Genomic DNA, 16,462 nt, shown 5'->3' on the forward strand with positions numbered 1-16,462 from the left:
ACATAGGCATCCATCTCTTCTACAAAAGGAAAGCTTCACAGAGACTCCTGTGCCTGCAGTTTCTCAGAATAACCAGTGCAAACTGTGCCAGCAATGTATTTTGAGGAGCATTCTCTAGTCTCTTACATCCAGATTTGGAAATGGTTTATTTCATGCCTAAACACTTATGAACTTTAATATACCAAGAAGATCTTAGAGATGACTTCAAAGGGGCCAATTAGCAATGGGCCCGCTCATGTTTGTGAAGAAGCCAACAGGACAGATCATGATGAAAAGCAAATGTTGAAAGAGCTTTTGAAAATATTTGAAGGGCATGAGAGTGGAACCTCTGCCCGACTCCAGCTTCTGTCCATGAATGTGAATTTCAGTGCAAACATAGTTTGTTAGACATTAGGAAGACATAATTATACTGTGTTCAAGATGTAAGACTTATATCAAGATGCTGTTAGACTCTTGTTTATCAATTCTTTTATTCTGAATCATCTATTGGTCTGTAATGTAAAAACCAAACATTATTTCATTTTCAGTAAAGTTTTTATCACAGTAGATCTTTTATTGCCATATAATAAATCAAGATTGTTAGCTTAATATAAGCTCCCATTTCCCCTGATTTCTCTGAAACACTGAGTTCTGAATCTGTGTTCCCTGAATTATGATTTTTAAAACTTCAAATAAAGAATATTTTTATGCTTTATATTTTTTTCAGTTTCTGAGTTTGGATTGATTGATTAACGTATTAGTCATGTACTTATTCCATGTTTATTTAAATCAGGTTTCAGTGGCTACAACAAATATTTAATGCATATATATAATCCCAGCACTTGGGAGATACAAGGTCATGAGTTCAAGATCAGCTTAAGTTATATAGAAAGAGCCAATAAAAAGGTGAGGAGGTTTGAATGTAATTGGCCCCCATAATGTCATAGGGAGTGGCACTATTAGGAGGTGTGGCTTTATTAAAGTGGGTATGGCCTTCTTAGAGGAAGTGTGTCACTGTGGGGGTGGGCTTTGAGGTTTGTTATGCTCAAGATACTGCCCAGTGTCTCAGTCGACTTCCTAGATGGAGGACTCTCAGCTACTACTCCATCACTGAATCTTCTTGCACACCATCATGCTCCCTAACATGATGATGATGGACTGAACCTCTGAAACTGTAAGTGAGGCATCCCAATTAAATGCTTTCCTTTGTAAGAGTTGCTGTGGCCATGGTGCCTCTTCACAGCAAGAGAAACCCTAACTAAGATGAAAGGTAAGGTTTATTTTTGCTCATTGTTTTGGAGGTGTCCATCCATGATCAGGAAGCCTCATTGCTTTTGGATATCTATCATGGCAGCACATCTTGCTGGGAATGTGTGGCAGAGGAAAGCAGTCACTCACAGCAACTGGAAGAGGGAAGAATGGAGACATATTAGCCCCTTTGATAGCATGTCCTCAATGACCTATGATGGTCTATTAGATCTTACAATTAAATGTTTGCACTACCACTCAAGAATGCAAAGACTAAACCTTCAAATCAGGATCCTTGGATGTCCTTCCTGATCCATGCTATAGAATGTCTTATAGTTTCTGGGCACCTTGCATATGGTAAGTTACTAGCTCACAAAATAACCTACTTTGTATTATTATTTTCATTTTATAAATAACGTTTGTCAGTAGTAGCCGTGCTTCAAAGCACAGTACTATTCCAGTAGCTAAAACAGAATAACCTGATCCAAAGAATTGTGGATACTTTTTCTTTAGGAATGGATGGCAGTAAGTATGCTATTCAACATTCCATCATGGTGACAAAAATCCAGAAGTAAGCACTTTACAAGTAGGAAACATTTATTCTGGCTCAAGGCTTCACACCACGGACAGTTGGCTTATTGTTGTGAAACACATATGGTGAGGTAGCAATGATGCTGGAGGAGAAAGCATATGGTGAGACAGCAATGATGCTGGAGGAGAAAGGATGTGGTGGGGAGGCATGTGCTGGAGAAACATGCTCCACTCTAGTAGCCAGGAAGCAAAGCGAGAATTGATTCAGTGCCTAGAAGGATAACTGCTTCCCAACAGTAAGCCATAGAAACTGTACCACCTCCTGATAACACCATAGGATAGGGAGCAAGCCTTCCACAGGTGGAGAACATTCAAGATCCAAATTACAACAATAAGTTAATATAGAATTTATAGCATGATATGTAAATCTAGTTAATCTTATCAATAAAAACCAGGAGTCGAATATTGGGGTAAACACCTGAAAGATCAGAAAAGCAGGAGAGCAGCCACAGTTGCTTCCTTCCTCTTCCATTCTTCCAGTCCCAAAGGGTCAAGATCCTGTCTCAGCCGCACCTTACCACTTCCTGTCCCTCTCTCTACAGTCCTCCAAACCTCTATGTTTAACTGGTGGCTAGCTCCGCCTTCTGACTCCAAGCAAGCTTTATTTGTCAAAACAAAAACAAAATATCACACAACATTAGCAAGAAGTCATTGCAATGGTTCAAAAATGACTACCCGAGTTGTGTCCTCAGCACCCACTTGAAAAGCCAGGCATGATGACACATGCTTGTAATTCCAGGATTAGGGATCTAGACATAGAAGGATCCCTGGGGCTTGTTTGCAATAATTCAGCCAAATTTGTGAGCTCCAGATTCAGTGAGAGAATCTTTCTAAAGAAAAATATTGGAGAACAATAGAGAACAACCCTGATATCTGTGTTTTACTTCCACATGTATGTGCATACACATGAGCAAAACAACACACAGACATGCACTACACACACATTGTCACCCTTAATAGGGAAGTATAAAGAGTAGAGATAAAGTGTGTGTGACTCAAGATCCCAACTTACCAGGAAAAGCCAACATAGGGAGAATGAGATGGCTTATTAGACTATTCAAGAAATGCAGTCTAGGGGGTGGGGTGCCACACAGTAAAGCTAGAGACAAAGAAGAATAGCTTAACCTTTCCACTTGGCAGTTGCAGCACCTACCCTCTCATTGCTGAATTCATTCTGAAGTCACATGACTTGAGGGTGTGTACGTGCAGGTGTATAGTCTCCACACATTAGAGCAGAGCAAATATCAAGGAATGTGAAAAGCCTCAGCATGGTGTAGACGGTTTACAGAACTTGGCCAAGATCACAGAGCTCAAGTTCTCATGTCCATATGCAAGGTTTTTCTCTCTCTGTGCAAATACACACAAACACACACACACACACACACACACACACACACACACACACACTTACTCTGAAAATGGAGAAGGAAGTGTTGTAAAGTGGAATTACTTTCTTGTGTAATTTTCTCAGCTCATGTATATCACAATTTCAGAAAATTTGTCTTCCATTTTTTAACAAATCTAGAAGAAAGGTAATGAGGACAGGTCTAAGGCCTGTAGGCCATCATCACTGTGACAGAACTGCTTGGATGTTGTTCAAGGTGAGGGAAACCAAAGGATACAGGGAAGAACCACCTGCTTTTGTGCTATCGATCAACAAGTTGCAGCCTTTTCTCCATACGGAGCTTGCTTTAAGAGAACACTGTGTAGAGCAATGGTTTATATTAGGTTATATTCACTAGTAGATATTGTATGCATTTATTTGTGTGTGCAGGTATGTTGGTGTGTAGGGATGGAGTTACAAAACAAATCGTTAGGTACTTAGTTCTCTCCTTTTACCATGTGGGACCTGGGGGTTGAACTCAGGTCAACAGGCTAGTAGACAGGCATCTTTTTCCACTGAGCCATGTGGCCAGTCCAGGATATATTCATTTTCAGTACACAGAACATTTTTTCCAACAAAATTATTTCAATGAAAATGTCAATACTGATAAAGAGAAAAAAAAGGCATAGAGTGACTTCCCTTTTATATGGTAATGCAACTTTTACCAATATAAGAGATTATGGGTTGGGCAGACAAAGAATATTTGAAGGGGCAAGGGAATGGTGTGTACTAATGGAGTATACTGAACATGATTGTTCTAGAAGGAAGTGAATTCCCAGAAGAGTTATATATTGAACTGCTAGACCTTCTTACTTCAGGATCAAAATGTCTTTGAGATAAATTCTGAAAAGAAGTTCAAATGTGTGACTGCTCGTCAGGGACCATTCAATATAACCGATGTTCTTAGGGAAATGTGTAGGCATAGTAGGGTTATGTGAACACATGGACAAAGAAAGTGACCATCGAGACGCTAAGGGAAGAAGCAGCAAGACGAAGCTATACCGGGTCTGATCTCTGCTCTTAGATCTCTATCCCCCAAGACAGTAAAATCATTCGTTCCTGCTGTCTAGGAATCCCACTCTGTGATCATTTGTTGTACAAAATCAAGTAGAATAACACAGTAGCAACAGAGATACTGGTATAGTAACACAGTAGCAACGGAACAACTAGTATAGTGATACAGTAGCATCAGAACAACTAGTATAGTGATACAGTAGCATCGGAACAACTAGTATAGTGATACAGTAGCATCGGAACAACTAACTAGTATAGTGATACAGTAACATCGCAACTACTAGTATAGTGATACAGTAGAAACGGAGGAACTAGTATAGTGACAGAGTAACAACAGAGGTACTGATATAGTAACACAGTACTGATGGCAGCACTATTGATAGCTAGAAACACTGGCAGTGGCATGATTTGTCAGCCTGACTGAGGTAACTAGGCTGTCAGAAGGACAGAATGGTCCATAAATAAGCTCCCCAGCTGCTCACTGATTTAATGAGCACTTGGGTCTGTGTTAGGTGGACAGTTCTCTCACAGGGTCCTTGTCTATGAGTATTCGATCCCCTGACAGTGTCATGGTGACATCATGTCTGCTATCACTTTCTTGAGGTGGAGAAGAAACTGCTCTACATTAGTGTATCTAAAGCAGGAAAATAGTTCTAATACTCTTAGGTAGACTTGAGACTTTTATCCTTCAAACTTGCGTTATGAATTGAGCTCTTCTTTCTTAGGTTTTATAAATATCCTTGGAAACATAGTAGGCTTTCCATGTCCAGAAATTGATCTCAAACCTTGTCTAAACCAAAAGAAATGCATAGTTAAGCTAGAAGAACAATTTCTTGGTTTACACATGTATACACAAAATACAATAATGAATGTTGTTAGAACTATTGTTCTTTTCTCAATAGGAAAAGAAGACTTGGCATTTGTCCTTAGTTTATTTTGTGCTTATGTGATAGAGCACCTGAAACTGGTAAATTAATTATGTATCCAACAGAATGTACTGGCTTGTAGCCCCAGAGTCTAAGAAGTCTAGGATACAGGGCTCATCTTACATCTACCAAGTACCTTCTTGATGCACTGTTTCATGGCAGAAAGTGTGTGTGTGTGTGTGTGTGTGTGTGTGTGTGTGTGTGTGCATGTGCATGCACGTGCACGTGTGATATGTCAGAAAAGGGGAATCTTGTTCTTTCATAATAATCAAAATAATAATTTGTTCTTCTAGTAACAATATTAACTCACAATGGTACAATCTTTTTGTCTTAGGCTCTACTTCCCAATCCTGTTGTCCTGGACATTACTTCTGTACACCTTTGCTGAGAAATATTCAAACTACAGAATGATTAAAGGCTGTGTTTTCATTTTATATGTCATCTACCATATTATCTTTTCAACAGAATATCAATAATGCAGAGCAATGCAGGAGTGTAGGAGTGCTTAAGTAATGTTCTGTGAACCCACAGGTCCAGCTAACCATGCCTAGTCAAGCAAATGTGTGAAGAGCAGAACTGCCAGGTACACAAATTTTTGAAGAGTCAGTCCTCAAAGTGGGTTTTTATACTAATTTATCCAATTCTTAAATTTCTGTTCCCATTTATTACAACTGCAAGCTTTCCAAAAAGAAACACATATACATTAACCTGAAATTTTTACCTCAAAATCCTGTTGTTGGGACAATTGACAGTGTGCTAAAAAAAATTTGAGTACAAAACCTTCATAAATGAACTGGAAATGAATGTTCTAAGTGGGCCATCAAACTTTTATTTATCTCTTTAGCATTAGGGACTTTAAAAAAACGAATACTAAAGAATGGAACTTTGAAGGTCATTGTACTGTCCAATTCCTGAAATTAAAGTTTAATGTCTGGCAATATTTTTTTAAAAAACATTTGAACAATTTTTTTTTTAGCATTCACTTGAACTTTTTTGGTATAGTGATTCTGAAGATCAAATCTAGAGACCTGTGCTTCCATGCTCTCTACTGTTGAGATGTAGCTTGAGTCTCAGTTCTATTTCTAATTTCAGATGGAAGAACCCGACTTTCTACAACTGTCTATGGAGAATCACGAAGCCGCTCTGTGAATGAGGAGAAACCGAACTGTGGTCTCCAACCGTGGAGAAGTAGCTCCAGTGCATTCTCAGACAGACCCACAGTGGTCGCAGAAACAACTCATCTGGAATTCTTGTATTGTTCTAAAATTCTTTGCTTCCAACCATATCACAACTTTTATATTCTAGCAAGGGTGTCGGACCATTAACGAGGTAAAAAAATTGTAATTTGTCAAACTAACATGGCAAATACAAGGAGTCAAGGGTAAAGAATCACAGGAGATGGTTGAAGACATCGGAAAGACAGATGAAATATGAATACGAAGCACACAGAGTTATTACAAGGCCTTTTCGAGTTACTATGATTGTATAGAACCTGGCATTTCATGGATCCTTTACCAAGCTTGCTTCCCATGCCGTGGATTAAATTCTACCCCGGTTTGTACGTGCGTTGTGTGGTTGTGTTTGGAACCATGGACTCATTCAGCTTCCCCTTCTCTGGGCTGCACCCTCGCCGCTGTCCCTAGGCTAGCTGGTGCAGTTGAAGATATTTGTCTCCAGATTGCTTTCCCACTGCTCGGTTTTTCTTACAGTTCCGTTTACAGTAGACTCTTCCACACATGGTAGTTAATCGTTTGTTTAATTTGGCAACAGGGATATTAGAATTATGCATCATCTAGGCAGTGACTCTTTCATAACGTTGTTTGCCTTATGTCTATATTCCTTTATATTCTCTTCAGTAAATAAACCTTAAATCCCCAGAGTGTGAGCAGTGACTGGCACCCATTCCTGTACATGAAACAGACACAGAATGTCAATCCCGCTGTATGTAACGATTAGTTAAGGAGAAAAAAGTACAGCCCAGGAGGACTTCTAACAGCTCTCTGCTTATTTGACTTTTTTCTTTTTCTTTTTCTTTTTTTTTTCTTCCAGCAGGTTCATTGCTTGTGAAATTCCTAGAAAGGCGTGGGCGACTTAGGAAGGTGCTGAAGTTCTGGGCCCAGCCCGGTTTGGGGGAACCTTACAGGTAGGGCAGGACACTGTTTACTTTGGAGACTCAGTGATAGATAAGAGGGCGATCTGCTCTACCCAGCCTAAGGCTCCAGCCCCCGGGTTGAGGGTCAGGGTGTCCGAGTTTAGCGCAAACCGGCGGCGGCCCACCCACAGACAAGTCACCTCCTGGATGGGCGGTTCTGGGAGGCCAGTCCGAGTGATGGGCGTGGCCTAGGCGGCGGGCGGGGCATCCCCATGGGGGCGGGGCAGCACCAGAGCCCCTCCCACACCCTCTTCCCCCCACCCACCCCCGTCCCCGCCCCCAGCAGGTCACAATGTAGGGTTAGGACGGGTGGGGCGGGGCCGCGCGGGGGCGGGGCGGGCTGGAGGGCGGGGCGGGGGGCGGTGACGGCGGCGGGGGCGGGGCGGGAGGCGGAGTCGCGGCGGCGGCGGCGGCGGCTGGAGGACAGCGCCATTCTGGCCGGCCGCTCCCTCCGTCCGTCCGCCCGTCCGCTCGCCACCGGCCCGCAGTGGTGCCCGCGGGAGCGGTCCGGCGAAGCCGAGTGCGATCGGGTGACGCGGCCCCGCTTGCTCGCGCTTGCCCTCGCCTTGCGCCCATGGGCCGGGCGGCCGCGGAGCAGCGGCGCTGAGGAAGCGGGGCGCGGAGGACCTGGAGGCGGCCGCGGTGGCGCTCTCCGGCAGCGTCTCGCCGCCGCCGCCGCCGCCTGCCCGCGGGGCCCGCGTTCGCCCGCCGCCGCCGCCGCCGCCATCGCCTTCGCGCCCGGCTGGCGGGGGAGCCGTCCTCCCGGGCTGTCGGCGCCGCTGCCCCGGGGTCCGGTAGAGCACGGCCGGAGGGACCGCCGCGGGGGCCATGACCGTGGAGCAGAATGTGCTGCAGCAGAGCACGGCGCAGAAGGTGAGGCGCCTCGACGGGCCGCGTGGCCTCCCTCCCCGCCCGGCTCGGCCAACCCAATCCCCCCGGGTGTCGCGCTCGGTCCCGCGGGGCTGCGTGGGGAGCGGGCGGGGTGTGTGTGTGTGTGTGTGTGTGCGCGTGTGCAGCGAGAGGCTTTCCGTCCGCTCCCTTCTGCAGATGGCTCTCCCCAGAATCGACGGCGCCGCGTCCCCAGAGTGACCCCCCTCCCCGCCCCGACATTCCTCCAGGGCTCTGCCAGGCTTTGTAATTAAACTTTTTCCCCTTCGCTTCCTTTCCCGTTCCCCTGTCCACCGCCAAGAATGTCACTTGTCACCCCTCCTGGATAGTTTCTCTTTCGGGAGTGGTGTTATTCTGGGCCTGGTGGACTCAAAAGAAAAAAAAAAAAAAAAGAAAGAAAATCTCGCAAACTGAGTTACCTGTCTTCCAGGTCGGGTACATCGACCCAGGGAGGACTCTATACACGTAGAGGGTTCGATTGGTTATTATTCTTTTTTTCTTTTCGTTTTCTCCTGAATGTTGAAACTATCTCTCACGAAAGGAGACCTTTATGGTTGTTAGTGAAATCTTTTGTCCCCAAGTTTGACCTTGTTCTCTCGTTCATTTACCCTTTACTCTTGAATCAGGAAGACACTCACTTAAGCGGATGGTCACATCTTGCTTTTAGAATAGCACCTTGCTATTCTAGGTTTTTTGCTTTAAGGATTTTAAAGGCTCCATCATAGCTTGCTCAGTGCCCTGAAGAGTAGTTGGTCATTATATGTTCTGCTCTCACCCCCCCCTCACCCCCATTGCTGTGAAGAGCATTTTGAGCGCAAGGGAAACGTTGGCTTAGTCGTGTTGGAATTGTTGGAGCAATTAGGTTTACAGTGAACAGCCAAAGCCGTGTTTGGCTCATCTGTGAGTAATGGATGCCACACCCTGCCGTAGTTTTGACACACCATACTTGCAGTCTACCTGTGCCTGTCTTTAAAAGTAAGGCCTGTTGTGCTAAAATAGACCAGTATGTGCAAACAGCTAGCTTTTTTTTTCCCCTGAGAATAGTTTTAGATTTTGTACTACTCGAAATAACTAAAGATGTTGGAAAATTTCAGAAGGCAACGATAGTGCTTTGTTGTTTCAGGCACTTCGGCCAAAGTTGGTTTTGAAGGCTGTTTTAGTTGATGCTGCTTGTAAATTGAGAAGATCATTGAAGTCTGTAATATATTTGTGGCAAAACAATTCAAGACTGAATAACGGAGAAAACAGTTTGCCTCCTCACCCATTATGTTGTATCTTGAACACTATAATCTTTAGATTTTGGTGTGGAGTATGTGCTGGAGTGATGACCGGAAGGTCATGTGATCTTAGGAATACTAAGCAGTAGACCCTGTCATTTTGTTTATTGGTTTTGCATTTTAAAATGTCTTTATTTCAAAGCGGGAAATGTTGCTGTTCTTTGCTTCTCTTAAACTTGAAAATGGCAAGGAATTGATTTGTTGTTTGTGTTTTTTTGTCACTGCTCATTGTGACTAAAATGCTTCTTTGCATAGCGGGAAATAACTTTTGTGGTAGCTCAGAACTCTGTACATAAAGCTGTGGAGTCAAGAATCGAGGTCCTAGGAGGGATCTTGCTTATCAAGTCCAATATTCTAGTTTAATGAGCTTCTTCTTCCCGAAGAGAACATGCTCTAGTTAATGTTTTTTGTACGTATTAGATTATTTCATTGACATTGGGACTGTTTTTCGAGCTACATCATATAGTTTGGTATATCCATTGTATTTGCGCTCAATGGTGTTGGAGATTGAACCCAGGGTCTCTTGCATGCTAGGGAAGAACTCTACCAACTGAATTACATCAGTAGTTTCTGAAATGTGTTTCTTTCCCTTGTTAATGCACTGTTACTTTGTTACCAGTATTAGAACCGGTTCAAACAGTCTAGTTATAAATGTTTGAACTCATCTAATTCAAAGTGGACTTCATTCTAGGAAGTAGGACAGGAACTTCATACTTAAGAAGAAACAAAAGTGAAACTAATGGTTCTTAGAAGCTTCCTGGGCTGTCAGGAAAAGGAGGGGGTGTTTGGAGCACACTGTGGGGTAGGAGAATTTTACCTGGTTTTCTCTTTTCTAAAGAGTATGTGGGTCTGTTGACTGATTTTAAGGAAGTGGCTATTATAGTTGCAGGAATGGTTGTCTATGCTTTTAAGTTGTTTTCCCCCTCTTTAACTGTAAAGAGCTGTTAAGATTTTTTTTTTAAAGCTACAATCTACAAAGCTTAAGTTTTTTGTTCACCTACTCAGTAACTGGTGACAAGGGGCTGTGTCTTCCCTTCTTATAGTCTCTGCTTCATTGCTGAAGTTTGCCCAAGTCAGGGAGGGAGTTGGGAAATGTTTGAAAACTTCGGGGAGAGTGGATTTTCTGAGGTTGAGATGTTGTTACAGGTGAGCATTTGGCCTTCGGTTATTTTGTTCTTGGACCTGTCTCTTCTGCCCTTGGGCTGGATGTTCACCTCCGTGGAGGATCTTTAGATCTCAGAAGAAATTTGAAACCTAAATTCAAATTCCACAAGCAGGTTCCTAAGGGGAGGATTGGAACTTTCAGTAAACAAGGTTTACTTCTAAGTGAGCAGGGTTCCCTTTACTTGAAAGTATCTTGGTGAGTGAGTCGTCTGCTCTATTGCTCAACGGGGGCCTGGACTTGTTCCTGCACGCAGTAGGACTCAGTAAATATTTGACAAATGAATTTGTAAGTGAATGGTTCTTAGAAGGCCAGCAAGCAGCAAGCGCAGGGAAGTCTTAGCTTCCTAAGTAAAAACCCACGTTCAGTTGTTGAGAAACAATGAAAGCTTGAAAAAGCATCCCGGCTAGGAGGAGAAGCCTCAGAAGAAAGGGACGGGGTGTGGATTAGTTCTTAAACCACCCTTCTGTGACCTTGGGCAACTCATTCAATGTCTCTTAAGTCTTGTAAAGCTTTAAGCTTTGTGTAGACATGAGAAACATCTTCAGATCTGAGTGTTTAGTGGAGCTAAGCAAGCATTCATTTCTTTCTTTTTTAAAAATCTGGCATGAGGATATTCGCAGGCATAAATATCCTCTTCATTTTAAAAGATCAAGAAAATAAAGAGATAATTCAAAAAGCCCTATCAGTGTTCACCCCGTGCATAAAAACAAAAGCAGTTGTCAGAGAAAATCTTAATAATTTGCCACGAGAAAAATGTTAATTACGTAGGCAAGCCCATCGGTGAGAAAGCTGGGGCAGAAAGTCTCAATTGAAGGCCAGCTGGCTACATAGTAAGTCAAACCACTGCTGGAGAGAGAGAGAGACAGAGAGAGAGAGAGAGAGAGAGAGGAGAGAGAGAGAGAGGAGAGAGAGAGAGAGAGAGAGAGAGAGAGAGAGAGAGAGAGAGAGAGCACACACACACACACACACAGACTGGGGAGGGGAAGAAAGAAAAGGAATAAAACAACATGTTTATACACTTCGATAATGGTTACCAGTCATTTTCTATACACACATACCACAATTCAAAACCAGTAAAGAAGTTCACCAAAAATACCACCTTGGGAGCTAGAAAACGAGCTCGGTCAGTAAAATGCTTGCTGCCTAAACATGAGAACTTATGTTCCATCTCCAGCACCCATGTATAAGCCAGACACAGCAGCACCCATTTGTAACCAAGCACTGGGAAGAGAGACAAGATGGATCCCTGTAGTGCACTGGCTACCATCCTACCAGAATCAGGGAACTTCAGGTTCGGTGAGAGTTTCCAAGTCTAAGGTAGAAAGTGATTAAAGCAAAAACCAGCACTGGCCACCAGCTTAGTATTATATGAGCCTGTACGTGCATGATATGTGTGTTTGATCGCAGGCCTGTGTGTATCCCAGCAAGCATTTGAAGGTCAGAGGACAACTTTGTAGTCAGCGCTCTCCTTTCCCCTTTGTGAGGGCTTCTGGGAATCCAATTCAGGGCCCTTGGCTTGCAAGGCAAGTGTTTTTACCTGTTTAGCAGTACAGCTGGCCCACTGCTTGTTTGATCATAGTTCAAACAGTCCTTAGTTTTCTGTTCAAAAGTGATAGGCATTCAGCAGAAACTCGATTTTGTGTTTTTTTCCGGGGCTAGGAAAATGCTGTGGGGGTATATGTCTGTCTTTCGATGTAAGGATGTATGTCTGTCTTTCGATGTAAGGATGTATGTCTGTCTTTCGATGTAAGGATGTATGTCTGTCTTTCGATGTAAGGATATATGTCTGTCTTTTGATGTAAGGATATATGTCTGTCTTTCGATGTAAGGATATATGTCTGTCTTGTGATATAAGGATGTATGTCTGTCTTTTGATATAAGGATGTCTGTCTGTCTTGCGATGTAAGAGTATGTCTGTCTTTCGATGTAAGGATGTATGTCTGTCTTTTGATATAAAGATGTATGTCTGTCTTGCGATGTAAGGATGTATGTCTGTCTTGCGATGTAAGAGTATGTCTGTCTTGCGATGTAAGGATGTATGTCTGTCTTGCGATGTAAGGATATATGTCTGTCTTGCGATGTAAGAGTATGTCTGTCTTTCGATGTAAGGATGTATGTCTGTCTTGCGATGTAAGAGTATGTCTGTCTTTTGATATAAGGATATATGTCTGTCTTGCGATATAAGGATGTATGTCTGTCTTGTGATGTAAGGATGTATGTCTGTCTTTTGATGTAAGGATGTATGTCTGTCTTGCGATGTAATAGTATGTCTGTCTTGCGATGTAAGAGTATGTCTGTCTTGCGATGTAAGGATGTATGTCTGTCTTTCGATGTAAGGATGTATGTCTGTCTTGTGATGTGGGGCGGCAGCGAACCGTAGCTCACACTCTGTCACTCAAAAGGAAATGAGTTGGACTTTATGGAGTGCTGTTGCCTTTTGGATACAGATATTAAATTATGTGAGCTATTCAATACTGTATCAAATAAGCTTTAGACAGGATGCTTTTTTCTAATTGAAGGGCAGTGTTCGGTGTTTTGAGCATGCTAAACTATGATTTGGGGTTGGTAAATTTAGACTAGTTTTGGTTTTCCCATGGAAACATAGACTTTTTCTTTGTTGTGCAAATCTATCATCTTTCTGCCATTGATATGTTTTTGATCTTCAAACGTCTTCCATATTCCAGTTTTATTTCCTTTTCCTGTTGAATATTCCCACAGATGTGGCTACATGGAGATGTTGATATATTTCTGGTTCTTTCTAGTTTTCCACTAGGCTTTTTTGTTTTGTGATACTGTTATATATAGATGATTGTCAGCAAGTCTTTGAGTAGGAAGACATATTTGTATTTGTCTTGGGCAAATACACAGGAGTTAATTGTTAGAAATATACTCTCAAATTGTTACCCAGACTCTCATAATTCTTTCAGCTGTCTGTGAGAAGTCCAGTTGGTTTACAATTTCCTCAAGATGTGCTCTTGTTACTCTTTTATGTTTTAGCTGTTTTAGTGACTAGAGTGGAAACTCATTCGTTTGTATTTCCTTAATGACTAACAGGTTTTGAGGTCCTTTTTTGGCAATTATATTTTGGATGATGTTTAAATATTGTTTCTTATATAGTACCCGTTTTTCCATTGACACAGGTAACAACAGCTGAGTATTTTTCCAAATTGAAATGGTAAAATGTTGAAGTTGTTAAAGGTAAACACCAAGCATTAAGCTGTAGAATCTATTTTATTTTTTAAAAGCCTATCTGATAAAAAAGAGGATTGCTGAATACTTGAAGCATGTTCTTTATCATGCCTCAAGTCCAACATTCAGTTTATCTCTTTAATAGTTCATTGCACATAGACTCTAGAAATCTTCATAGTGCATATTTTATTACCAGTGTATAAAATATTTCATAGTGGATGAATTGCTGCATGTGTGCAACCTCAGAACCAGTCCAGGCTACATAGCACAACCCTGTCTTAAACTGTCACTGTCTAAAGCAAACAAACAAACAAAACTTTTTATGTAGTTCGGTTGGTATAGAAGTTTGGAAAGAACTTGGAAGAAGAATGATGGGTGTGGGGTGAACTGCTGAGAGATAGGATGGGCAAAGATACTTTTTGCTCCATCTGAGGACAAGGAAGAAGACTGAACCACCAAGCCCCCACTGCATCTGTTGGATTTTTATTGTTGCTGTTCAGTGGAAAAGATTGGGTATGCAAAGAGCATTAGGCATCAGGGAGGAGGTGGTTGCAGAGTTAAGAACTAAGTTCTTCACTGAAGCACTGTGGAGAAGGACCACAAAAGGCTTAATGCTCTATTAACATCAGTGGGAGCAGCAATTGTACAATGGTGTATGTAAAACTTAGTGTTTAATTTCATGGCACAGTGCATGGAGAGTCAATTGCCTTATTTCCTTAAGGAGCTGTAAAAACCATCTTGGGCTAGAGTGCTGGCTTCCCTATCCTCCTCCAAAGGCTCTAGTTAGGTCTGGAGATCTCAGCAAGAAGTCCCTCAATGCTTTCCCTGACCCTTTAGGAAAGTGGCACAGTGCAGTGTTGGTCAAGATGGTGGAAAGTAAACTTGAAGCAGCTTTAAGGCTGTGTCTTTGAAAGGGCGCTGCAGCTCAGCACAGCTTGCCTGGAGTCAGCAGACTTTCTGCAACCTGGAGACTTTCTGAGCTACCATTCCCATTTCCTACCTAGTAGAGCATCTGCTTCAGGCTACTGATTGCACCGAGAACTGGAATAACTGAGGCTACCTTCGGTGGCTGGCATGAAAGGGAGGACTCCATGAACCCGAGCTCATCGAGAGCAGTTGCTGGGCAGGTGGAAGCAGCGTGCCTGGTGGCCAATCTCAGCTTTGGACTGTCTGTGTGGTGAGATGGGGGCAGGACTCTCTGGGGACACCCACAGAAACGTTCTCTCTGGTCACATGGTCCTGTGCTAGCTGATGTGGTTCTAGGGCAGCAGGAGCATTGGCTGTTGGATCTTACCATTAGCTTATGTTGGGCTTCCTTGGGGATAGCTTGTGCACACCTCATGAGCCGCAGGTTTGGGGAGAAGATGATGTTGCATTCTAGGTGATGTGCTGTAGGTGTTGTGCCTTGTATTCCTTTATTTTCTGGGGGAACAGGTAGTCATCTGTAGCCTTAATATCCGAAGACACGGGGACTGACGGATTAAGTCCTCACCTGCTTCTTTTTCTCCCAGCTTTCCTCCTTTTCCCTACTTCCTAGAAACTTTCAATTTGCCTATTTCTTTCTTTCTTTTTTTTTTTTTTTTTTACTTTTGCACTTGGTACTTAATTTTTTTATTAAGAAAAATTTTATTCATTTTGAATACCAATCAAAGATCCCCCCAATTTGCCTATTTCTTTTACATTTATTTTATTTAAATTTAATTTCAGTCTCCTCTCTCCCTCCCTCCCGCCCTTCCTCTCCCCATTCCCCTGTGTGTGTGTGGGGGGGCTTGTTTATGTTTGCATTCACACATGCCATGCATGAAGGAGGAGTCCAGAAGACAGCTTCCCCAAGTGGTTTCCTCTTTTCACCAGGATTCTGGGGACTGAACTTAGGTTGTCAGGCTTAGGGACAAGCATTTACCCGCTGAACCATCTTGTTGGCCCCATTTGCTGTATTGTTACCTGGGTTATTTACCTTCTTGATTTTGAGTTTTAGTAATTCTTTGTGTACTTTCCATGCTGTCTTATGTGACTGATATTCTAATTTTCTTACCAATTTCTTTGAATTAAAAAACGTAAATGTTCTATTTTACTTCATTTTCCTTTGATTAGTCCCTTTATTACATTTATTTTACTCTCTCCCCAGTTTTCCTCTTCCACATTTCTGACATTGTTTTATGTCTGTGCTCTGAGGTATAGGGCTCATATATGGATGAAAATATAAATTTTGTATATTAATATATGCTACAGACGGATTGTCAAGATTCACTCCGTGTGGATATGTAATTGTTCCAGCATCTTGTTTTGAAAAGACGCTCACTGATCTTTGAGTGAAGATGGTCATTTTGTTATTTTTTAGTAGTTTGCTTTTTCCTGTATTCCGTTCTTACCCTATATAATGCCACAAATGCTGTGTTTTAAGAACATGTTTTGAAATAGGTTGGGGAAGTTCTTTTGTAATCTTTTTGTTTAAAGAATATTTTGCCTGTTCTCCGTTTTTGCGTCTCCATGTAAAATTCTAGTGTTCTTTCTACAGTTAGGCCAAAAGCAAATTAGGAGTTTTGAGTAGGATTGTATTGATTATAGAAATTAATTGAAGCCGGGCGGTGGTGGTACACACCTTTAATCCCAGCACTTGGGAGGCAGAGGCAGGTGATCTCTGTGAAT

At 42.4% G+C, this 16,462-nt stretch overlaps 1 protein-coding gene across 3 annotated transcripts in view; it reads left to right on the plus strand.

Annotated features, from left to right (window-relative positions):
• Positions 1-8,046: 8,046 nt before the first annotated feature.
• Positions 8,047-16,462, plus strand: part of Usp25 (ubiquitin specific peptidase 25) — a 105,814-nt gene continuing 97,398 nt past the window's right edge. For all 3 annotated transcript variants that reach the window (XM_036203560.1, XM_036203558.1, XM_036203559.1), the window contains exon 1: positions 8,047-8,167. In XM_036203560.1, coding sequence (XP_036059453.1) covers positions 8,123-8,167 — 45 coding nt within the window. In that variant the 5' untranslated portion in view covers positions 8,047-8,122. The remainder of the gene's footprint in view (positions 8,168-16,462) is intronic.

The sequence above is a fragment of the Onychomys torridus genome, chromosome 12 (genome assembly GCF_903995425.1).
Source record: "Onychomys torridus chromosome 12, mOncTor1.1, whole genome shotgun sequence".
NCBI classification, from domain to species: Eukaryota; Metazoa; Chordata; class Mammalia; order Rodentia; family Cricetidae; genus Onychomys; species Onychomys torridus.